Source organism: Osmerus eperlanus, chromosome 17 (genome assembly GCF_963692335.1).
Source record: "Osmerus eperlanus chromosome 17, fOsmEpe2.1, whole genome shotgun sequence".
NCBI lineage: Eukaryota > Metazoa > Chordata > Actinopteri > Osmeriformes > Osmeridae > Osmerus > Osmerus eperlanus.
The window spans coordinates 6,899,441-6,922,957 of record NC_085034.1 but is presented as its reverse complement, the minus strand read 5'-3'; the positions used below and the strand labels follow the sequence as shown (position 1 = coordinate 6,922,957).

At 44.2% G+C, this 23,517-nt stretch overlaps 5 protein-coding genes and 2 non-coding genes across 9 annotated transcripts in view; 5 read left to right on the top strand and 2 right to left on the bottom strand.

Moving 5' to 3' along the window:
- LOC134037401 (mitogen-activated protein kinase 12-like) overlaps nucleotides 1-1,504 on the top strand; it is a 5,531-nt gene extending 4,027 nt beyond the window's left edge. Inside the window, exons 9-12 of the mRNA XM_062482650.1 lie at nucleotides 144-223; nucleotides 376-454; nucleotides 679-852; nucleotides 1,311-1,504. Coding sequence (XP_062338634.1) covers nucleotides 144-223; nucleotides 376-454; nucleotides 679-852; nucleotides 1,311-1,387 — 410 coding nt within the window. The 3' untranslated portion in view covers nucleotides 1,388-1,504. The remainder of the gene's footprint in view (nucleotides 1-143; nucleotides 224-375; nucleotides 455-678; nucleotides 853-1,310) is intronic.
- Nucleotides 1,505-1,643: 139 nt separating this feature from the next.
- Nucleotides 1,644-7,012, top strand: LOC134037400 (uncharacterized). Its single transcript, XM_062482649.1, has 7 exons — nucleotides 1,644-2,267; nucleotides 2,519-2,575; nucleotides 2,885-3,133; nucleotides 4,038-4,292; nucleotides 5,970-6,230; nucleotides 6,507-6,624; nucleotides 6,874-7,012. The coding sequence occupies exons 1-6, from the start codon at nucleotides 2,213-2,215 to the stop codon at nucleotides 6,593-6,595; spliced, it is 966 nt and encodes a 321-aa protein (XP_062338633.1). The 5' UTR covers nucleotides 1,644-2,212; the 3' UTR covers nucleotides 6,596-6,624; nucleotides 6,874-7,012.
- LOC134038151 (U4 spliceosomal RNA) lies at nucleotides 4,653-4,793 on the top strand. Its single transcript, XR_009932654.1, has one exon. It is a non-coding gene; the product is annotated as a U4 spliceosomal RNA (small nuclear RNA).
- LOC134038136 (U4 spliceosomal RNA) lies at nucleotides 5,299-5,439 on the bottom strand. The gene has a single exon (XR_009932640.1). It is a non-coding gene; the product is annotated as a U4 spliceosomal RNA (small nuclear RNA).
- A 1,383-nt stretch (nucleotides 7,013-8,395) lies between the features above and the next one.
- LOC134038053 (hemicentin-1-like) lies at nucleotides 8,396-12,039 on the top strand. The gene is made up of 8 exons (XM_062483647.1): nucleotides 8,396-8,411; nucleotides 8,837-9,085; nucleotides 9,230-9,496; nucleotides 9,692-10,000; nucleotides 10,415-10,639; nucleotides 10,755-11,030; nucleotides 11,174-11,422; nucleotides 11,660-12,039. The coding sequence occupies exons 1-8, from the start codon at nucleotides 8,396-8,398 to the stop codon at nucleotides 11,680-11,682; spliced, it is 1,614 nt and encodes a 537-aa protein (XP_062339631.1). The 3' UTR covers nucleotides 11,683-12,039.
- Nucleotides 12,040-12,264: 225 nt separating this feature from the next.
- Nucleotides 12,265-17,442, bottom strand: rpap3 (RNA polymerase II associated protein 3). 3 transcript variants are annotated; one of them, XM_062483224.1, is made up of 17 exons: nucleotides 17,228-17,442; nucleotides 16,832-16,990; nucleotides 16,446-16,589; nucleotides 16,192-16,302; nucleotides 15,981-16,108; nucleotides 15,650-15,771; nucleotides 15,471-15,541; nucleotides 15,224-15,355; nucleotides 14,965-15,092; nucleotides 14,702-14,823; nucleotides 14,506-14,576; nucleotides 14,300-14,392; nucleotides 13,919-14,160; nucleotides 13,618-13,834; nucleotides 13,385-13,482; nucleotides 13,204-13,304; nucleotides 12,265-12,782 (listed from the first exon to the last, which is right to left on the bottom strand). In XM_062483224.1, the coding sequence occupies exons 2-17, from the start codon at nucleotides 16,982-16,984 to the stop codon at nucleotides 12,706-12,708; spliced, it is 2,010 nt and encodes a 669-aa protein (XP_062339208.1). In that variant the 5' UTR covers nucleotides 16,985-16,990; nucleotides 17,228-17,442; the 3' UTR covers nucleotides 12,265-12,705. The 3 variants fall into 3 exon arrangements, with proteins under 3 accessions (XP_062339208.1, XP_062339207.1, XP_062339209.1); XM_062483223.1 differs by having other exon boundaries at nucleotides 16,832-16,996; nucleotides 17,250-17,441; XM_062483225.1 differs by lacking the exon at nucleotides 17,228-17,442 and having other exon boundaries at nucleotides 16,843-16,982.
- Nucleotides 17,443-17,628: 186 nt separating this feature from the next.
- On the top strand, nucleotides 17,629-19,956 carry atp23 (ATP23 metallopeptidase and ATP synthase assembly factor homolog). Its single transcript, XM_062483226.1, has 6 exons — nucleotides 17,629-17,861; nucleotides 18,136-18,181; nucleotides 18,376-18,457; nucleotides 18,591-18,728; nucleotides 18,921-19,004; nucleotides 19,176-19,956. The coding sequence occupies exons 1-6, from the start codon at nucleotides 17,711-17,713 to the stop codon at nucleotides 19,377-19,379; spliced, it is 705 nt and encodes a 234-aa protein (XP_062339210.1). The 5' UTR covers nucleotides 17,629-17,710; the 3' UTR covers nucleotides 19,380-19,956.
- Nucleotides 19,957-23,517: the final 3,561 nt, after the last annotated feature.

Genomic DNA, 23,517 nt, shown 5'->3' with positions numbered 1-23,517 from the left:
ACCGTATATATTCAGTTTGATTTAGATTAAAAGCTTCATGATTCTACCGGTCCCAGTTCAGCCTCCAGGGTCATATTTCCTGTGGCGTCTGTAATGATGTGTGTGCTTAAGCTTCTGTGATCCTTGACCCCTGGTGATGTCAGACCTGGACCAGTTGAAGGAGATCATGAAGGTGACAGGTACACCCGCTGCTGATTTTGTGGTGAAGCTGCAGAGCCAAGATGTGAGTACTCACTCACACACATACACGCACACTAACGCGTACACACACACTGACATATACACACATCCATGCATTTCCTTGACACCTAGACACACATTCTCACTTGCAATGATACACATGTTGATGTGTATTTCTACTGCTTTGTTCTACAGGCCAAAAACTACATCCGAAGTTTACCCAAAGTACAGAAGAAAGATTTGCACATGCTTTTCTCCAAAACAAGCTCGGAAGGTAATCACAAACACTATTAAAACACAAATGTACAAAAAGTAAAAAATTAATCAAATAGTTTTAGATTGGTTAAGTCCTTCAATTGTTTGTGTGTAACAAGGTGTGTGTTCGATGGCTGCGTTTGTGCTACATGTGCGTCATGGTGTGTATCTGTTACGCATGTGTGCGTTTGTCCTGATGTGTGTGTATATGTGTAACGTGTGTGTGTGTGTGTGTGTGTGTAGCGGTAGGTGTTCTGGAGTGCATGCTGCTGCTGGACCCAGAGATGAGGGTGAGTGCGTCGGAGGCCTTGGCCATGCCCTTCTTCAGCGAGTTCAGAGAGCCAGAAGAGGAGACAGAGGCCCAACCCTACGACCACTCCATGGACAACACTGACCTGCCCCTGGAGCAGTGGAAACGTAAGGGAGGGAGGGAGAGAGAGAGGGACATGGATGGAGAGAGAGGGACATGGAGGGAGAGAGAGAGAGACATGGAGGGAGGGAGAGAGAGAGAGGGACATGGAGAGAGAGGGACATGGAGAGAGAGGGACATGGAGGGAGAGAGAGAGAGGGACATGGGGGGGAGAGAGAGAGAGACATGGAGGGAGAGCGAGAGAGAGAGAGCGACATGGAGGGATGGAGAGAGGGAGCTAAAGAGTAAAAGGGAGGGAAATGGAAAGAGAAGCAAAACGATGGAGGGATATAGCAGGAGGGATGGAGGGAGGTCTGATGGAGGTCAGAGAGAAGCAGAGTTCATGTAGATATACTGTAGGAAGCCAGTCATGTGATTTTCAAACCTGTCATGTGATCTCCAAAGTATTTTAGTGTTGATTAGAGAGTTGATTGATTACAGAACATTGTTTCATTTCCTTGTACAGGTCACACATTTACAGAGATTCTGACCTTCCGGCCATCAGTGACAGAAACCAAAGACGCCAAAGAGACATCACTCTAACACACACACACTATGCTGACCTGTCAATGATAATTGTGTTGTTGTACAGATGTAATATGATTGTACAGAATTTAGATGGTTTTTAGTTTAAGCTGAATAAACAGACATTTTCAAATATATTATGTTTCTTATGTTGTAGGCATCAGCAGCATTAACTCTGAGCTCCACCATGATACAACTACAGATAGTGTTTGTAAAACAATTAAGCGCAAAAAAAACACCCTATTTTGAACCCTTTTAAAACTCTACTCTATGTATCACCGTCACATTTTCATCCAACCTGGAGATCACATTTTGCACGTCCACCTGTCAATTGACCAACTAAGCTATCCCAACTACTCCGATAAAACGTATGACTCCAACATGTTGTATTTGATTTTGATAAGAGAATACAATTAAACCAGAACCTGAAACCAAGTGATAAGCAACACCACAGAACAGAATACCGTCTTATGCGAAATGTTAGAAATAAAGAAATGTTCCTAATGTATTTATTTTATGTTTTCATGTAAGCTTGACTTGCAGGAAGGGCCCATTGAGATAATACTAAAAGGGCGGTCAACATTTAAATATACCACACAAAAGCAACAAAAAAAACGACTGATTTTGGCTCTTTTCCCCTCACATGCCAAGGTAGAACACGTTTAGGTGGTGTGGATGTGGTGGTCAGACTGGTGAGATGACCAGGATGAAGGCAGGGCAGGTTTGCTCAGGATCAGTTCCCTGATAAGGACTATTGAGTCGTCGACCTGTACCTGTGTCTACACCCCAGCACACCTGTCCTTCACTACCTGGTGGCCACATCGTTCTAGCTCCGCGGAGACAATGGAGAACCCACACACACGGCTTGGTCTGTCGCTGCTGCTTGCCTTCCTGACAGGTGGTACAGGTCGACGTGAACAGTGTGTGTGTGCGTGTACAGTGTATGTTTGTGTGTGGCGGTTTGGGGACAGCATGTGTGTCTGCGTTCATTGTGTTTGTGTGTGTGTGTGAGCATTCATCTTGTGTACAGTGAGTGTGTGGCGGTTTATTTGATGTACAATGGTTTTTGTGTATTGGACAGCTTATCTTGTGTATAAAGCACAGTCAGGATTGTGTTGATGTGAAGCTGTTCTTGTCATGGGTTGGCAGGAGCAGTTGCGACCAGGGGTGGGGAGGTTTCTGATTGGGCTGAAGGTGTTGGTTCCCGTAAGTAATCTACACGCACACTAAGAGAGAATGGACCACACTACCCATCTGCTCATGATCACAAAGACTAGTTATACAGCTGAACTGAGTCTTTGGGCATATGTGGTGATACTCATATCTACAGCTGGTACTCTTTCTTGAACAGACAGCTAAACCCACCTCTCTAATTGCAACCTTATAATCCTATATCAATCATTTGACACCTGTATTATACTGTATTGTATTGTTCACTTTCGGTTTTTAGACGCTCTCCATCCCTGTTGTTTTAACATCAATTGCATGGTCTGTACTGTGCACTGTAATTTTCAGACGCTCCCTCGAAGCTGACCGTCTTTGGACCAGACTTTGTGACTGTGGGCGTGCCGTGCAGCTACGTGTGCTTAGCCGAGTGCTCCGCCCCCTGTACCTTCACCCTGGGTGTGGACGGAGAGAGCAGCCCAGGAAACGAGCTCTCCTTCACCGTGCGCCAGTGGGTGGAGTCCATGACCGTCGAGTGCACAGCGAGGAACAATGTGTCGATGGAGGCCTCAGTGACCACAAAGAGGGTTCAGGTCTTAGGTGGGTGCTGCGCTCCTTGATAACAACCGAGGATGTCTAAAACAGGGAGAGTGCTTTCTAGAACAGTGGTTCTCAGGCTATCTCAGCATCTCTTCTCCCCATTCTAACTGTATATACTCAGTCTATGGCCATATACGATACATTTACAGTTTTAGAACTGTTCAGCAGAATACAGTGAATGTGGTGCCACCAGGATATTTGGATTATTATTCCAACATATCTTATTACTGCAATCCTATTATTCTAACATACTTGATATTTCAGTTTTACCAGAGTAAACAAAATAAACGGCAGTTTGTTTGGACTGGGCCTTTCCATAGACTTTTACTTGATAGAATACCTGGAATTTGGAATGGCCCAGATCATTATTATGATTTAATAAGACACTTTCCTCCAAAGTGATCTGCAGTCAAATGATCTACCACTGAGCCATACCCATCCCCTGTGGTAACAACTATAAAGGTCATCCAAAGTCAACAACACTCACCTCACAGCTGATTGCTTGGTGTTTCCCTGAGTCATAGTGTTTCCTTTGTCTCGTATTGTTAAACATAGATGCTGATGATAAGTGAAGTGGATAAGCTTGGCAGAACACTGAAGTGTCAGTTGGAAATGTGTGCCTCTAAATTAAGATGAAGAATTCAATTTCTTTGTATGGGTTTTATCACACAGTGTGTTTGCACCATGTAAGATGAGAGGCCATGTCTCTCTGGAGGTGTCTAACCTCTCTCAGATCCGCTTCGGCGTGTTTGTTTAAGGTGTGGCAGTAGCTTTGCTTTGGACTAACAAACCAGACTTTGCTTTGGACTAACAAACTGTAGCTGTGCTTCTGTAACAAGTGTCAAATCTGTGCACTGGAAAGCATGGCTGAACCCTGATTCACCAATTTCTTGTCGTGTTCCAGCTGGACCCGCCAACGTCTCCATTACCGGCCCAGAGCTGGTGGTTCCAGGAGGCAAACAACGCTTCTTGTGTCACGCTAGTTGCCGTCCCTCGTGCAACTTCACCTGGAGATTTGGGTCCCGGTGGCTTGGGGGACATGGGAATGAGATTTCCATTACCGCCCAAAAGCTGGCAGAGAAGAGGATCCTGACCTGCAAGGCCATCAACAGTGTGTCTGGCCTATACGCCATGGCAAGCATGAGCAAAAACGTTGCATGTAGGTCACACGGAATTGAAGTTCATCTCTTCTGAGTTTATTTTTGTTCTACCTTGTCTTCTCAGCCATGTGTGCATCAAGACTAAGGTAGTCGGCCATGTTGGTAAATGCCAGTATTTACATGTCAAAGACATGCTGCTTCTCCCATCATGCATTGCAATACAGATTTAATTACTTTTGTACATACATTTTAAAGCTTAACAAAACTCACAACTTCTAAATAACTGAATGCACACATTGTAACTAATATCTTCTAACCTGGCTATGTCTTAGAGCTGTAATGGATGAATTTGGATGTAAACCGTGTCTGGGTCTGGGGTTTGGTGTGGTGAGGTCACGTGGCTGGCAGACAGTCCTGTTATCTTTGCGCAGTGGCAGTATCGTAGCCTATGAGGTTTATCCGAGGCGTGATTATTGCTAGTTGAAAACTTTACCCAATACCCCGCCGTGACGACTTGAAATATAGTCGGCATTGGCAATTTTTGTAGGTCTCTATGGAGACCTATCTCTCTGTTGAAATTAATGATTGGAAATTGTCAGTAGTAACTAATTTGGCGATGTAATTTCTGCTATCTGCTGTTGAAAAAATTTCATGTTTTGAAGTATAGTCAGGTTAGTTTAGTCCTAGTTATATTGCATACAATTAGTTACATATGAACCTGGAAAACAATGTAGTGACCCTCCCCCCTCCACTATGCAAGCATGAGCATAAACGTTACATGTAGGTCACATGGAATTGAAGTTAATTTCTTCTGAGTTTATTTTTGTTCTACCTTGTCTTCTCAGCCATGTGTGCATCAAGACTAAGTGGGGGATGGGGGGAGGGTCACTACATTGTTTACCAGGTTCATATGTAACTCTAATTGTATGCAATATAACTAGGACTAAACTAACCTGACTATACTTCAAAACATGTAATTATTCTCAACAGCAGATAACAGAAATTACATCACAAAAGTAGTTACTACTGACAATTTCCAATCATTGATTTCAACATAGAAATTGGTCTCCATAGAGACCTGCAAAAATTGCCAATGCCGACTATATTTCAAGTCGTCACGGCGGGGTATTGGGTAAAGTTTTCAACTAGCAATAATCACGCCTCGGATAAACCTCATAGGCTACGATACTGCCACTGCGCAAAGATAACAGGACTGTCTGCCAGCCACGTGACCTCACCACACCAAACCCCAGACCCAGACACGGTTTACATCCAAATTCATCAATTACAACTAAGTCAGAGCCACGTTAGAAGATATTAGTTACAATGTGTGCATTCAGTTATTTAGCAGTTGTGACTTTTTTTAAGCTTTAAAATGTATGTACAAAAGTAAGTAAATCTGTATTGCAATGCATGATGGGAGAAGCAGCATGTCTTTGACATGTAAACACTGGAATTTACTCAGCCCAACCCCCCTCTCCTGCCCCTCCCCCCTCCCCTCCCAATCCCCCCTTCCCTCCTTCAGATTCACAACATTCAGTCAGTTATAATGATTATAATTTTATTGTTTCATCCCATGTGTTTGTGTTGTCAAAGTTGCCTAGAGATGAAAGTGCTCCGATATATGAAACGGGTCAGTTTATGCTAAACTAAGAGGATGAAGTTAAGTGAGGGAGCTGTAATGGTTATTAGGTAATGTTTTTACAAAACATGTTTTGTTTGCTTGTTCGTCTCAGATGGTCCCTCAGATGTCACCATCGAGGGACCGGATTATGTAAGGCTCGGGAAAGAGGCCACCTTCTGGTGCTATGCTGAGTGCAGCCCAAGCTGTGCCTACCTGTGGTTGGTAGACGGACATACCATGGAGGGACAAAAGTTGTCATATATGGCCATCACTATATCAGATATGACCAAGTCAGACAAGATCCTGTGCGAGGCACAAAACATTGTCTCCGGAAAGGGAAAGTTAGCAACCAAGACTGTATCGTTGGAAGGATGTGAGTAAAGCTGATCTTTCTGTTTGATCTGTTCTGATTTGTGGGCTACTGAAGCCCTTTGTGACATTCCATCTAAAAATGGTGATGCAAGTAAAGTTAGATTTGGTCAAATGAATTGAATGGGTATAGCTCAGCAATAGAGCACTTGATTGCAGATCAAAACTTGACTTGTATAGCCCCAGTATGTTGCATCTGCTGAGTGCATACAGTATTTGAACTCATCATCTTCAGCCCTATGTTTTGTCAAATCTCTCCTGTGTTCTGTTCTCTCCACAGCCCATGGTAAGTCCATGGCCCCACAAGCAGAGCTGACTTTAGGATTGCTGCTGTTTGCATTAACTCTTGTCAGTGTAATACTCCTTTAGCCCAGTAAAAGGCAGCATTGCACCAAGAGGTGAGCATTATGGGCATATTGGAGCAAATCTATTTGTTTAATTTAATGAGTCATGGCGAGGTATGCTACGTGTTGCCGCCGACAACACCCTCCCTTTCATGATGTTAACTGTATTTGCTGATGATGTAAAGAGGTTTAGCATAATGTTGAGTTGTCATTTGGAAAGGTCTGCCTTTAAACTAGGCAATGTATAAAATATAAAAATCTTGTTTTGAAAATGTGTGCATGCTTTCTTTCGTCTTTTTACAGAACTAAGCCCTGAAGTTTCCAGCATAATTATTTTCAAAGTCTACCTGTTTAATATTACAACAATTGACTGCTGTAATTCCAAAATATAGCTACCGTGAGTCTGATAGCAAAACAACTGTTGCTAAACTTCAATAAAGAAGTTTATAGTACATGCAAAATTCTGATTCTTATCCATTACGATTGCTTTATATGGGGCTTATGTGTCACTTTCTGTGATATTCAAACATTTGAAAGAGAATCATGAACACACACAAACAACTAGCCAAGCCATGATTGTCCAATGAAATATATTTGTGGGTCAGACCCTGTTTAGCTCACAAGCTTAGGCCAAGTAGGCCATTTCAGATCTTAACGTCATGTCATTATCAATTGGAAGTAATTCTCCCTATAAATTCACGATACTTCAAGTGTTTGCTGATGTGATGTGTACGGATTAAAACTGAGGTCATGTACTGTAGATAGTAGACAGCTGATCAAGTAGAGTACACTGTTAGAGCGGTCTTTGGATGGAAGTTAAATTGATCAAAGGTCAAATGAAATGTTCACATAAATAAACCCTATTCAGAGGTACTCTCACAAATTCTACGCATGGTGCTTACACAACTTGATGCTTTGCATCCCAACTCAGGAAGAAAGCAGAGACACGCTCTGCTTAGGGCCCACCCTGTTATTAAACTGACACATAGGTAAACACTACAAAACACTCAATCAATTTTTTTTCTCAACCACAATTGTAGATTCAATAACTGAAATCTATTTTTAATCAAATTGGGCAGCCTTTTCACTCTCAATAATTATTTGTATATTTTATTTAAAAATGTAGTCTTGATCATTGTGTTCCCCTCCCAGCAAGTACAGAAACAAGTGCAAAAAACTTCAACAACCTATTTACATTACAGGCCTAATTAATCTTTTAATATTAAATAACCAATTATTATGTCTAACATTGTTGCAATATCAACCTTAATAATTGAATCCACAAGTTGCCTTTCAAACTTTCTTTATCAACGATTGAAAAAGGTGCCATTTTTCTCTTGAAAAACAACAGCAAAGGGACTGAAAGCGCACAGTTACTATCAGTAAAACATCATTTCAAGAGAACAGAGATTACATCTTTTGTCTGTGACCTCCTCCAGTATGGACAGAGGTAAACAATGACGTATAACGCCAATTGTGTCCCTCGTAAAAATCACTCCATCAGCTCCCGCTGTATCAGAAGAAACAGTAGAATCACGCCCGATGTCGTGCTGCAGGGTTGTACGCCCAAGACCACACACAATGAAGTCTAGCTGATAAACCATCTGAGGCTGGACACTTATACAACAATGCTGGGAATATTGTGAAACCTTTGTCTTATTTGCTGCATTGGTTTCTGATAAGATAGTGTTGGTCAGGAGATATAAGAGCTGAAGTAGCAGTCCTGTGGATAATTGCAGTCTTCTTCCCTGGTTCCCTGCAGCACCATGGTTCTATTAAGTCTCTGTTTGCCTCTGCTGCTCACCTGCCTGACAGGTAAGACAGAATGCCGTATGACACAGGTATAGAGTAGACTACAACGTTATTGAGGGGAATGCATTGGTGTTCGAGTTCTAGGGAACAGTTAATCTAATACACATGTAATTTAGTTTGATCTTATAGAATGCATCTTGTGAACTCACTGTTGAAACAAACTGATTTTGTCCAGTTTTCTCTTGGTTTATACATTGTTTGGGGTGGGTTTATTTGTTGGTTAGACTTTGTAGTTTTATGAAACTTTTCTCTTTGTTTCTGTGCTTTAGGAACAACTGTCAGCGAGGGAGCACAGAGCAGGACAGCATATTGTAAGTATATAAAGTCAATATTTTGTATGCATTTTTTTATATCTGGTATCATAAATGTACTTAAATCAAAATGTGAGTGAATGGAAAAGTGGGAGTTCATTCTGTCAGAACGTTGTTTATGTTTCTGGTGACTCTGCGACCAGATGGGCCGTCCTATGTGGAGATCACCGGGGTGAGCGTCGCGACTGTGGGGATTCCTTACGCGTTCCAGTGTTCTGCAAAATGTTCTCCGGCCTGTATCTTCAGCTGGACCCGGGGAGACCAGACTGCCCAGGGCCCGGAGCTCAGACTGCAGCTTCAGGTTCGGGTGCCTCCCCAGGTTCTGATCTGTGTGGTCCTCAACCCGGCCACTGGGAATCTTGTCACCGTCAAGAAGACCCTGCAGGTCACAGGTACTGGGGCTGTGGTTGTTCTGTGTGCGTGGGGGTCGGGGGGCTAGGGGAGAGGGGGGGGGGGGGTGCTAGGGTTTTGTTAGTGTGTATGGGTGTGAGCTTATTACTGTGATCTTATCCCTGACGACCTCCCCGTTCCTTCAGAGGGACCCTCCAACATCGTCATCTCCGGTCCTGGCATGCTGTCCAACGGCCAGTCGTCCACCTTCACCTGCTCGGCCGACTGCTACCCCTCCTGCTTGTACACCTGGACGACTGGCTCCGAGGGCCAGAGCACGGGCGTCACATCCCAGGGAAGCAGCCTCACCATCACGCCCCCATCGGACGCCATGTCGGAGACACTGACCTGCCAGGCCAAGGACTCTGCCTCCCATCTCTTCATCTCCAAAACCACCTCGGTGTGGGTGGCAAGTACGTGCAAGGAAACATTCGGTTTTTCAAGTTATGACAATGGTATCTTGAGGGGTAAAAACCCCTGAGGTTTATCTGTGTGTTTATGTATGTGTATTAGCGATATGACTACTTGATATGACTACTATGGCTCCTATGACTACTTCCTGCCGGTCGCCGTGCTCCCATGACTACCTCCCCTCTGCCCTTTCTCAGCTGGACCAGACGATATCTCGATCAGCAACCAGGCTGGATCCAACACCGTGATCCTGGGGAGCACGTACAAGTTCTTCTGCATCGTCTACTGCACGCCCTCCTGCAATTACACGTGGACCTACAATGGACACACCTACCCGGGAGACCAGATCCAGGTGCCCATTCTTCACAAGGGGGACAAGCGCAAAGTGATGAGCAAGCTGGTGATCACCGTCAGTGATTACACCCACACAGAAAACCTGACGTGCGAGGCCCAGAACACCGTATCGGGGCTCACGGTCATCACCACCACCACCCTGACCGTCATCGGTAAGCTGGTTAGCATTATGGGATAGCCGTTGTTAGCATGGCAGAAAGGAAAGAAGTGTGCCGACTCTGTGTTAGTCTTTGGTCAATTTACTGTTCAGGTTTACATTGTGGAGATATGAAGGGGAAATAAGGACAATTGTGAACTGTATACCATCAAATGAACAAGGGTAAGTTGTTAAAAGAAGTTAGAGAAGTGTCTGTATAGTGTGTGGTATACCTGCAAATAATCTACTGGTGAATGGCTACTGAGAGTGTGGTACACTGCAAAGTGATGTCTGTGACGACAACCTTGGTTCCTCTCATCTTCTCTTCTCTCTTCTCCCATCCCTCCCTTCCTTCCTTCCTTTCCCCTCTCCTATCCTTCCTTAGATCCTATTTCTGTGCATCCTGTTTCCTCAACACTGCCTGTGGCAGGCCAGGTTTACTCATTGCAATGTGTGGGCTCACAGAACCCAGCCTCCATCTTGTGGACTAAAGATGGCGTTCCTTTACCTGTGTCCAGCAGAGTTAGTCTCTCCCTCCAGGACACAACTCTGTCCTTCAGCCCACTGCAGCAGTCAGATGGAGGATTGTACCAATGTGTCGTGTCTCAGGGGGGGCAGTCGTTGAAAGGGATCGGCTACCAGTTGAATGTGTATTGTGAGTATTAATTCACACTTACTACAAACTGTCAAGATGTTATGTTGAAAATCTTAACTTCAATACAAATCGAAATAAAAAAAATAACACAAAAGTGAATTGACCTGTTTCCCAGATGGACCAGTTGATGTTGCGATTGTCCGGCCAGAGACAGGCCCGGTGGGACCAGAGTTGTACGTGTTACCGGGGTCAACCACGACCCTCCTGTGCTCTTCTGAATGTGACCCAGACTGTTCCTACACCTGGATCTACAACGGCAAGCTGGTGGCTCTGAATGCAGCCTTCTCCTTGACCTCGGGGACCCCTCTACAGGGAGGACCTCTCACCTGCGTAGCCTACAACCCAGTCACTAAAGAACACAGCTCCTCTGAGACCATGGTGATTCCCATAGGTATGTCTGCCTATCCATTACTCAGTCTGTCAATACGAACACCTATTTTTGGAATGATTTAAAGAATGAATGAGCACGTGGTAATATTACAGGATGGGAAAATCGACGGTAATCTCTCAATCTTCGAATGGTCCCTTTCTTAGATGGCCCGTCCGACGTGACCATCTCAGGGCCTCGTTCTCTAGACGTGGGGGTGAAGGCTACGTTCAGGTGTTCGGCCCAGTGCTCCCCCTCCTGTAGCTTCAAATGGACCGTGTACGGTCGCACCATGACAGGAAGCACGGTGGACGTGACCGTCAGTCGCTATGTGCCCACAGAGTCGCTGAGCTGTGAGGCCCACAACAGTCTCACTGGGAGGACCGCGAGCGTCAACGAGACTCTCTCTGTCTCAGGTAGTTAAGACGACTGTCGGGTCCACTTCTCTGAATGAAATAATGATGTACGGCAAGTTTTATCCAAAGCGATAAACAGTGCAAGGGGGATTTCAACGTGAAGCCTCTTAATCTGTACTCAAACGCTCTACAACTGAGCTACACCCCTCTGAAGAACTGAATTGTTACTAGTAAGTGTGCAATATTCAGATACCAGCTGGTAATAATATCTCTCCATTTCTCTTCTCATTCCCACAGACCCACACTGGTGTGGCTGTTGACCACAACGCTGTCAAGAGAGAACTGCTGTTGGACATTTACTGAAGTCAGCCACGCCTACTAATGTCTACCATGTGTAAATAGATTTAAGAGACTGTTTTTCAGATTTTAAAATAACATTAGCCCCAGAGATCCTTTGTTGAAAAAGTATGACCATTTAAAGCCTGGTCCTGGAGAAAATAGCACAAAACTATATAAGAATAACAGTGGGATGGTCCAATCCACAAAGGACTCTCTCCAACATTCAGGCGTCCTGTCTATGCTTCTTTAGCTGTACCAGGTTCACTCTGTTGCCAACCCTTAGGTCAAGCATATTCTCCTGATGAAACAAATGTGATATGCTGACTGGTCTTGCCATTTTCCAGGCTGTCTGCCATTTCTTTGTGATTAATAAACAGTTGAGCCATTTCACCGATTGTACACGTTTTGGTTTCAGCGTTCGTAATCTGTGTAATGTCACACTGTACTGCTGTAAAATAATGTAATACCCGTAACATTACTGTAATGTCAGTAACGTGTGCAACAGTTGGACCATCTTTGCCCTTTCACTTTTAAATCCAGTCAGTTGGCAGTGACACTGAGGCAACACAGCGGATAAGAAATAAACATGTCTTTATTCATTCCCCAGGTTCTCCACATATCCAATCACACTGTCGTTCAAAAGCATCCATCATATCACTGTCAAGAGAGAACACTAGCAAGGTACAACATGCTTATGAAAAAGCCATACTGAAAGGTTTGAACAAGACTGGAAGATGCTGTCTGTAGATCAAACATGTCAGCCCCTGGCCTGTAGCCATGGACAACACTGTTACCCCACACGTGCCAATATGGCGGTACATAACTCATCCACAGCAGCAGACTATCTGTATCCACAGTGCAGCGGTGTTCTCAACTAAAACTGATCATCAAACTGAGGGGGTAGTGGTGTGTTGAAGTCTTTGAGTACATTGTACCGTACTGTACTATACGGTACTGTACTAGATACTCATGTATACGTGAGAGGTGCCTAAGAGGATCTTCTGTCACACTCCATACTGCTTCTGCAAGGCTGTAACATCCAGTCCAGCTTGGCGAAGGAAGTCAAACAGTTCTCTCAACACTGGGAGGAAAAGAACAGAATGTAAACACAACATAAGTACAGTAACAGCTAGGAGACATCCTGTTCAGCGACGAGCTACCACAGAAGTATGACCTCTAGCCGAAAATGTGCAATGTCAAGACGACACCGTGCTACCACTGTGCCGTTTATAAACACTTATATTTAGCATGAGGACATTTAAATCATTTAGCAGGCGCTCTTATCCAGAGAGGACGTACTATTTCATCCAAAGCGATGTACAGGTTTTTTTTTTTCTTTACCCACAACCTATTGATCTGCAGTCAAGTGCTCAACCACTGAGTTATACCTATACAGGGTGGATATAGCACCTTGAGTGCAAGAAAGGCCTATTAGAAATCAAATGTAGCATTGTTATACAAGTGAATATTCTGGTGTTTGTGAGGAACAGAGGACACGTCACCTGTCTTCTCAGGGGTGGACAGGAACATGACGGCCATGTTGAATCTCCTGACGCTGGCCAGACTGCCGAGCACCTCCAGTACAAGCTGAGGAGACTCAGTCCTGGGGGACAGGGGTGTCGGCAAGATCTTCCATCAAGCTGGGTGAATACAGATTAGGACTGTGTGTGTGCGTGTACGTACTTTGTGAAGAAAGTGTGTACGGTCTTCAGGATCAGGTTGAGGATGTCCGGCTCCAGGGAGCTCTGGAAGATCTGGACGTAGCTCTGTGGCTTGATTTGCTGTATGTGCACACACATGCATGCACACAAACACACACTTTGTTATTACAAACACAGAACTGAACTTAAATCCAAAGGAAGTTCAGGGCGTTTGGTGTGTCAGTTAACACTGGAGCTACGTGTTCCGACACCCACCCTGAGGTACGCGTAGAAGAGCTCAGGGCTGCCCCTTATCTGCCGGAGGTCTGTCTCCAGCTGGAAGCTGCTGCTGGGGGCAGGAGGAACGCCGAGGGTGGTGTCTGCTGTGGTGGTGGTCGAGACGGAGGGGGCTAGGGTCTGTGTCTGACCTGCTATGGGCTGCTCCTTCCTGGGCTGCTCAGCCTGCCTGCTGCCCCCGTCCCCTTCGGGGCCCCTGGGGAACACACACACAGTCTGGGTCAGCTGACTTGATCCACCCCAAGCTGGAGAACCAGGACTCAAAACGGCATGGTTCTACCTGTGGGGAGTCGGGGAGGGGAGGTTCAAAACCTCTTCTATCTTTAGGACCTTGGCGCTGGGGGAGGTGGAGAGGGGGGAGGACGTCTCTCCCTCCTGGCCCCCACTCAGGATGGGGGAGACGGCGGACTTTGACGGCTGACTGCTGGGGGGTGCTGGGGGGGCAGAGGATCCACCCGAGAGCTCTTCCATCCTCACAACCTTCCCCCCCACTTCCTTGATGTCCACTCTTCTCAAGGGCTTCTGGGAAAGCAATGCCAATCCTTTCAACGGCATGGTACATTGTCTTGACTTAATATTATTTTCCCTATCTTTTTGCTAATACCCGCTAATACACTTTCCCACTGTAACTCAATATCACATTAAGTATAAAGTATCTCACTGTTGACCGCAGGTGCAGTGGTTTGTCGATGGCTTGTACCGTTCTCTTCTGTACGTGTTCCTCTGTAGTCAGCAGACCGCTCACGGCCTTGTCCTGAATAGGAGCAGGGAGAAACAAACCCAAATGTTCCTGTCAGAAAGCATCCATGACGTTGTCCAGGCTTTCTAAAATGACACAGAATTCAAAATGGCCGCCGAGTCACATACAGCTGTGATTTTCTGCAGCTCGCTGAACGCCTGCTTGTTTCCTGGCTCCAGTTTCAGGACCTGCTCAAAGTCTAGACAAAACACAAATAAAACAAGTCAAACACTAAAGCCAAACTAACCAACGCCAGGTGAAATACGGAACACAGAGCTCCACTTCCAAGATAACACAGTTTGTGGTGTGTGCCGTCCTGTTCACCTTCTCTGGCCCCGGCGAGGAGGCCCAGGGCTGCCCTGGCGGACCCCCGGCGGGCAAAGGCCTTGGAGTAGGTGTCATCCAGGGCGATGGCCTTGCTGCAGTCCTCCTCTGCCTCATTATACCTTGTGACAGAACCACACACACACAGGTGAGAAGGAGCTTGACATACACACAATGTCTCCCAACGTTGCAGTACCTAGTCAGCACAGCCTCTGCCTCCTCCTGGAGTTTCAAGTACTCCGTATGTGTGTGTCTCTGCTTACTTGTGGAGCTTCAGGTAGGCCATGGCCCGGTTGGCAGGCAGGAGGACGTTGGTTGCGTCTGCCTCCATCCCTCTGCTGTAACACTCAGCAGCTGCCTCGTACTTCCCCTCCTTGAAGTAGGCGTTCCCCTGAATCGTAAGAATACATCTATTCATTTAGTAATGCTTTCATCCAAAGCGACGCACAGAGGGGGATTTGAACCCGTGTTGTGAAATGAAGATGGGCAGGATATGAGGGCATCTCCAGGGGGAGGTCGTACCCTGTCCTTCTGCACTACGGCCTCCTGTCGTCTCTGCTGCTCCTCCTGGAGCCTCTGCTGCTTGGAGTCCACCACCGGGGGCTCCGCCTGCACCTCAGGGCTCTGGGGCCCCCCACCCTGGCTGGCTAGGGCCTGCGCAGGGAGAGAAGAAGACAGGGGAATTACATGGAGGGATATTTACCGTTTGAATTAGGACCGTAACTGCATACAGCACTGTAGCATATATCTACCAGGAAGCCACTCTGACCTCGTTTATTTTCTTCACTTCATTCTGAGCCTCCAGATTGCCAGGGTCCAGCTGGAGAACAGTTTCATAGTCTAGAGATGGGGAAGAAGCAGATGTTCGATGACAGCGGCCAAATCGGTCGACTTCAGGACGTCTTTAAACGACACGGTGTCAGGTTACCCTGTCCAGCCTCCACTTACCTTCTAAGGCAGACGCGTAGTTCTGCAGGGAGAAGCGAGCAGCCCCTCTCCGAGCGTACGCTTTGACGTACTTCGTGTCCAGCGCGATGGCCAGGTTGCAGTCGGACTCAGTAACGGCAAACCTACCAGGGAACACAGTCCATTCTCAACTCTCACCCGGACCCTACGAGTGCTGAATTCATCACAAACCCACCAGCGACATAAGAACAAGCCCACCTGTGACGATGGGCTTGGCGGGAACATTAGGAGTGTCGAGGCGTGAAAAGCCTTTAGGTCTCCTATAGCCTTAACGGCTAACAGATAACCCAATGAGGGAGAAACTGACACATACTTTTTCTGTCTGAAGAAGCAGGCAGCTCTGTTGGTGGGCAGGACTGGGTTGAGAGGGTCTGCTCCCATGCCTCTGGTGTAACATTCAATAGCAGCGTCGTACTTCCCTTCTTTGAATAGTCTATTTCCCTGCAAAAACAAGCGTTGTCACTCTTTCCTAACACACTGAATGAGGCATGTGTCGTTTTACTATGCAGTTGAGCCAACCGTACTTTCTCCTTCTCTGTGAGGGCTTTCTCCTGGTCGACAGCAACTTCCTCTGAATCCGAGTCGTTGGACTCCACTGGGCTGTCCTCCCTATCCATTGACTCCAATGCCTTGTCCTAGAGTGAAGTTTGAGAGTTTGAACCAAAAATACAGATCTCCTGTTGCTTTGAGTTACTCACATACACAATTGTACTTAGTATAAGAAACAATGATGGATCAATAATATAAATCCTTTTTTTAAGTTAAGTTATTGCATTACCACATCAAATTTATCCCATGACTGGTAATCGTAAGACTTTATCCTCGAAGGTTGGTTAGGTTCAGTCTTTGAACTGCCCTCTGGGGATCTCTTCACTCTCTTCTTCCGTTTGTAATCCTTATTTCGCACAGGTGGGATACTTTTCTAAAAGAGAGACAGAGGCAGAGAGACAGAGGCAGAGAGACAGAGGCAGAGAGACAGAGGCAGAGAGACAGAGGCAGAGAGACAGAGGCAGAGAGACAGAGGCAGAGAGACAGAGGCAGAGAGACAGAGGCAGAGAGACAGAGGCAGAGAGACATACACCATCAGTTTCGATTGCTTGCTCATAAATTGTTTCCACCTATGGACACTTCAAGTGGTCCTCGAATTGGTGGATAGCAACGTACTTCTGGCTCACCGAGGGTCCCAGTCCTTAGTTGGTTATCTTTCTTCTTCATGTCCACCTCCCAGCTGTCTAGTTCTTTCATGAAACTGTTCAGATCTTCTGCATTCTGACGCATCTGTAGCTGCAACTCCAGAGCTTTATTCGGTCCAGACATGCTTCCCTGTGAGTGTGATTAAAGACATTGCTTCAAACGTTACTTGATCATAGCCATTCAGATTACTGAAGATGGATGACGTTCATTTCGTAAGAACTAAACAGCTCATGCATACTATGTCTAGGGGACGTTCTAGAACTTCTTTGCTAACATTACGTTAGCACTTAGCTATCTAGGGCTAGGGCGTCGTGTTAGAGTTAACGATAACCTAACTGGAACATGTCTTGCCATTGAACAACATACAGAAGTAATAACTTGCCTACAGTCAAATAATTGTTTCAGGAACGTCTCAGAGACCAAACAGAATACCTGTTATTTCAATCCCAAAGTAAGTATGAGAAGCTGGTCGAAGAAAACAGGTGTAATGATTAGTTTACTGTCACCGCAATAGCTTGAATGTTTGTGTTCGGCGCCATGACAGCAATGAACCAGCGAGCTTTGAGTTTCCTGTTCCGTGTGCGTCGAACGTGTGCGTACATAGGTAGACAGCTGTCGGTAATGTCTATATTATTATTAATAGTATATATTTTCACTATTTTATATTGGAACCATATTACTATTTTACGCCAGATCGTCTGTATACATAGTGAAATAATAAAATAATCTATACAAATATTACATTACCTTTCACCTTTGGCTCAGCTACGTCACGTGCTTGACAAAACACTAGTGACCTTTTAGCAAGCTAGCTGCTAAAAGGAGTTCATTTACTGACAGTTCCATGCAATGGACCAAACTAAACAACAAGAAGAGGATTATGGATACAATTTATTCCCCGATAGGAGCAAGGAGAAATATTCGAAGGGATCTATTGCTGAAACCCTGTTCACTTTCAACCACAAGTGTCAGGTCATGCTTCAATTCGCTTTGGATACTAGTAAGTAGCCAGCCAGCAGCGTAGCTATAGCTAAGCTAGCTAGATAGATAAAGATAACCCAATGAAAATGTCCATTTAAGTTACGTCCCCAAATTTCTGCATCTCATATTATAACCCCTATCTACGGACACCTACTTTAGCTTTTGCCATAGACCAATTGGTTGGCATATCCCATTGATTAGGGACTCTAAATTATTAGCTAACTAAAGTGTTCTGGTTTGCTAGGTAACATGTTGCCTGTCAGACTAGATAACACATGTGTCTCTTCCCTCAGGTCCATATGCAAAACTTCTCCTTGGAGCTATGAAAAGTTCAGGGTGGTAAGTTACTTTCAAAGGCATGATCTCATTAGAAGTATTCAAGTCCTATGCTAAACTGGAGATCTATATTAGAGCTGGTCCAGACAAGACAAACGTGTGGAAGTGCTGCACGGAGGGGATTTTGAACCTTCTGGACATGCAAATACTCTAACCACTGAGCTATACCCAGCCTTGTTGTCTTCTTGTCTCCTCAGCACAGTGTACAAGGACAGACACTTTTCCTGTGAAGACTGTGATGGGACAGTTAGTGGAGGGTTTGATGCAACATCATCACAGGTATGGAACATGTGGCAGTTTGTTGTTAGACACGACTGAAGGTGAAAATCCAATATCCAAGATGCTAAGGAAGTAATTTGCCTGCAGATGACTTGCCTTGTCAGTTTGTCAGGACTCTGTTCTTTCCTTCCAGATCGTTCTCTGTCAAAACAACATTCACCAGCAGTCCCACATGAACCGTGTGGTCGCACACGAGCTCATCCATGCCTTCGACCACTGTCGGGCTCACGTGGACTGGTTCAACAACTTCAAGCACTTGGCCTGCTCAGAGGTGAGGAAGAAAGGAAGGCAAAACATGGATGGATGAATGACTAAATGGATCGATAGATGAATTATTAAAAGATACCTTTCAATCTCCAGGGGGAAATGAATTTCCCACATTCATGAATCATTTCCATTCATTTAACTCCTGTCCTGTCTGTCCCCATACCTACTTCAATTTTGTTTGTTTTTCTCTCCTAAGATTCGTGCAGCTAATCTTAGTGGCGATTGTTCATTCTACAATGAAGTGTCTAGATTCAACTTTGGCCTCAAACAGCACCAGCAGGTACTGTCGTAACTGTTTCCCTATATTTGTTAGCTCCCCTTCTCAAATATGATTTTAATGACGAATTACAGACAACATTTGTGTTCTCATGTGAAACAGGAGATTACAATTAGTGTGCAGAATTTGTCATGGCTAAGTAAACAAATGTCCTGTTTGGTTCCTTGTGTCAAGGAGTGTGTCCGAGGCCGCGCCTTGCGCTCCATCCTGGCGGTGAGGAAGGTGAGCAAGGAGGAGGCAGAGAAGGTGGTAGACGAGGTCTTCGACACCTGCTACAATGACCACGCCCCCTTCGGTAGGATTCCACACAACAACAAGGATGCTAAATTTGCCGACAGAGATTATCAGAACAGAGATCGATACTATGCCAACCTCTAAATGTGTTTGTATATATACACACACAACATGAATTGTAATTGTATTATCATTTTCTAATGGTGCTTTTATGCAGAGCCCAGAGAAACCTGGGCAGTCAGGTGTCCACTATCTGTCCTGTGCAGATAACTGCCAATAACAGTAGCTTATGAAACATCTAAGGGATATATAATGAGTCTTTCCTCTTTGTTTTCAAAGACGGATTTCATAAATTGAAGGATTTGAGTCATAGGTAAATAAACATAAGGAAAAGGTTTGATTTTTGGGACATGATTCCCCACATAGGTTTATGTAATTTTTAGGGGACCTTTTTTAATACACAGTATTGCTTGTTGAGTTCTCCTGGGACACCAACGGGAGTGTTTATACAGAGTAAAGCCTGCAGAGCTTGCTTCAGCACAGAAGGGTTAAGAAACCTAACCCCTTCCACTGGATGCATCTCCATCTCTGCTCTTAAACACGTGGACCTACACTGACGGACAACTGAGACTTTCATGTAAATAGTGTTGATTGTACTGTGCTATTCAGTTATAGTCAACGTATTATTATTATTATGCTGGAATAAAAGTTCTTATGAAGATGTTTAGGTATAAGCTGTCAAAAGAATTCTTGCATTACAGAGCGTGATGTTAGACTATCAGAGGTTGAAAGGTTATTTGAAAGGCTTTTAAAAATATCCTTCTGCACTCATTTGATGCAGGCAGGTGGATGGGATTTGCATATTTGGGGACTTGTCTAGTTGTTTTTCTATTTCAAACTGAAATAGAAACACAGATACAGAGAAGTCAATGAAAGATTTTCATATGGAATTGAGACCCATGTCTCTAAGTGATCTGTTCTTGCATCACACAAGCATTTCAAGGAGATACTATACTTAATTGCTATTTACTTTATGTAAATATAGACAAGCACTGTGGAAAAACATTATTGGGAAGCATGCAGTAATCTGATGCAAATCCCCCATCCTTCAACAAGGTGGTTTTACTGTAAATGAGAGCAAGGACAAGTCTTTGGCGTTGATCTTCTAACATATTATCCAAACTTTTGACAAGTGAAGAGCTTTGATGAAGTTCCTTTTGAAAGGTTTACATTTCCAATATTGCCTATCTATGGGAACGTCTTTGAGATCAACCTTTTAAGGACCAATTCCACAATTTGTTTACATTTAACCAAATGAACGTGACTATTGGAGTGTCCCGTCTTACCATAAGAGGCCTAAACCAGGACAACATCTTGCAGACTTTCTCTCTGAATGTCACTGACATCAACATTTTAAGATTCCTTTTTCTCTCTCTCTCTTCATCTTCTGAGATGAATAAAGACCATTATGTGGAAATCTTCCCCTGACCCCCCACCTCCCTCCTCCATCACCACAACTTGCTATTACATTTGGTGACTTTCAGGCTATCACAAAGAGTGCAGACATTACCGTGTGAATTATAATAAGGAAGTGTCTGTTTAATGGGGGGACTGTGTGTGTGTGTGGGTGTGTGTGGGGGGGGGGGGTACTCCAGATTAGACAAACATTCATCAAGCAGGCTTTACAGTGAGTTAAAATCTTACGTGACATCAAACAACATGGACGTGGAGTAGAGAGCTAGGAAGGAAGATTACGTTCATTTGAGAAGCTTACAGATAATTGCATGCACATGCAGGCTCTTGGCTTAGTGTTTGTTTGGTAAAAAAATACTTACAAGGAACAACAGCCGTTTAGGATTTTTGTAGGCCAACAATAATGCTACACAACTGGCATTTAAATTAAACAATAGAATCATTGCTGAAATGACACACTACATGCCATTTATTAATAGACAAACACGCAAAACTAAATGTTTGACTTGTGAGTTGTTAATTACTGTTTTTGTAATATATTTAATTTAATCATTGAAAGCGACACAATGCTCTTCTGGTCGAATGTTGTGCAATCACAGTCCACGCGATGGCAGTATTGCTACACTAAAGTAGGCAAATGACTTAATAAGGCAGACTCCGCCAGGTGACTCAAAATGAACCAAATGAAGTCACAGTTGCATTGATCTGCATCATTGAATCACTTTATGTGCGATCTGGCTCAGGTAAATGTCAGTCTTGTTATGGGGGGTAAGATGAAACGACGCAGTAATTAAGTCACCGCAGAGAGAACGGAGTCCTATGATTTCTCCATCCATTTAAAACGGCAGCAGCTCCCACTGTGTTCTAATTAGAACGCTCCGATGCCATTTAAGTCCCTAGACTTGGTTAATCCACGGAGACAACACATTATCCCCGCGAGTGCTAATGATCTCACTTGATTGATCTAAATACATCCAGATATTCTCTCAGGAACTAAAGTTGAGATGCAACATGGGAGTCATATTGTCACATGCCTTTGACACAATCATACACAGACAGCTTCCAATATCACAACTGTTAAATGGGGTTGTTCCTTTTTGGGGTCAAGGAAACTTTTTAAGGACGTATTTGAATCCAAGCTCAGGGAGGAAGGGATACTTGTCATATTAGGCTATATTTTAAATGTTTCAAATTTCAACCTGATTTATTTCTTTATAGACCTTTATACCAGTGTAACAGACCACAACTCCATGTAGACTGCGACCAAAAGAATGTCAAAAACGAGACCTTGAGCTTAAGTCATTTCTGTTTCCGAAGTCAATGGTAGAAGACACATGAAGGATGTTTTTTTTTTGTTTTCTTGCCCGTGGTTGACAATTACATTAGGCTTCAGAATTAAATGCCTGTTTGAACAGATTGATAGTAGGTTTGAATCCTGAGCAAGATACCGTGATAGGCCTACTTATCAAGGCAAACAGACCATTGCAGTGCAGGTAATAATAAGCTTAGGCCTATGCTACAAAAACCGGCGTAGATTTCACCTACACCCGATCTTAGGCACTACACCTGAACTCATTTCCATAGACAAACTTTTATCGTCTTTAGTAGGCCTATGATACAACATGTAGCCTAACAAACGCAGCAGCTAAGCTTAAGAGTGCATTCATTCTGTCAATGAGATATGATTAAGAAAGCTGTTAGAAAAGAAACTGGCGGTAATTGAAGAGCCGTTATTTATAATTCTCCGCACAAGCCCACCTCGGGCTAAACAACTAACCCGACGATTAACTTACTCAGCAGGTAACCTCCAGAAGAGTCTCGCGCTGCATGGTGGTTTGAAATCAATTGGGAATTTAATTAAATAGGTGTTTAAAGGCTGGCATGCAGTGTCGATTGACATCTTCGCCTTTTTCTTATTTTTAACTTAATGAAAAGAATGTTTGGCGCTGCTGCAAATTAGAATTTAAGGTGTTGAGCAAATATTAACAAATCAATTACCTTCCAAAATAGTTAATGTTTTTTCTATTTCCAAGGCATTGATGTCGCTCAAAAGACCGAGCTGCTATTCACAGTTGCCCGACACCTCAATCGACTGTATTCAAGCCCCCAGATAGGAGAGAACACAAGAAACGGCGGTAATGAGAGGAAAAACATCATTACACAGCAGAATCCGTTCACCCCTCTCAATTTAGGCCCTTTATTGTGCCTTGATAATTACTGCCGTCTCTCCAATTTAGCTTCATACACAACAGGTAGACTACAGTGGCGCTTCCTAGCCGACGCGGTACTCCATAAACAGCTTTAATAATCTGCCAAGGAAAGCATGCTCTGTGGGTCAGATGAGAGTTGAACAATAGATGAAGACGGAGGAAAAGCAGCTTTTTTATGTGTTTCAAGATGGCACAGAGAAACATAATGTAGCCTGTCTATGACTGCTAATGCAAGGTATTTGTGAACAGTAATTAATGTTTCTGGCATTTGAATCTTCATTTGACTAATGATATGCATGGTATTAATTGAGTCATTAGCATAACAACCATTGGACAATATCCTAGAGGGAAGAGGATGGCTGTTTTGTTATTTTTTCTGTTCTTTTTTTCTACCCCTCAAGTCATGTTCTCATTAAGGAAGCTTCTGTAACCTTGACAAACGAAACTTCTGTAACCTTGCCAAACTTTTGTCCCCTAAAGGAGTAGTGTTATATCATTTATACAGTCTAGTTAATTAATATTTCCCATCGATGAATCCCGAGGCACATCTAGGATGCTTCACTGAAAACACTGCAGCACAAAACTGCAAAATAACTGCC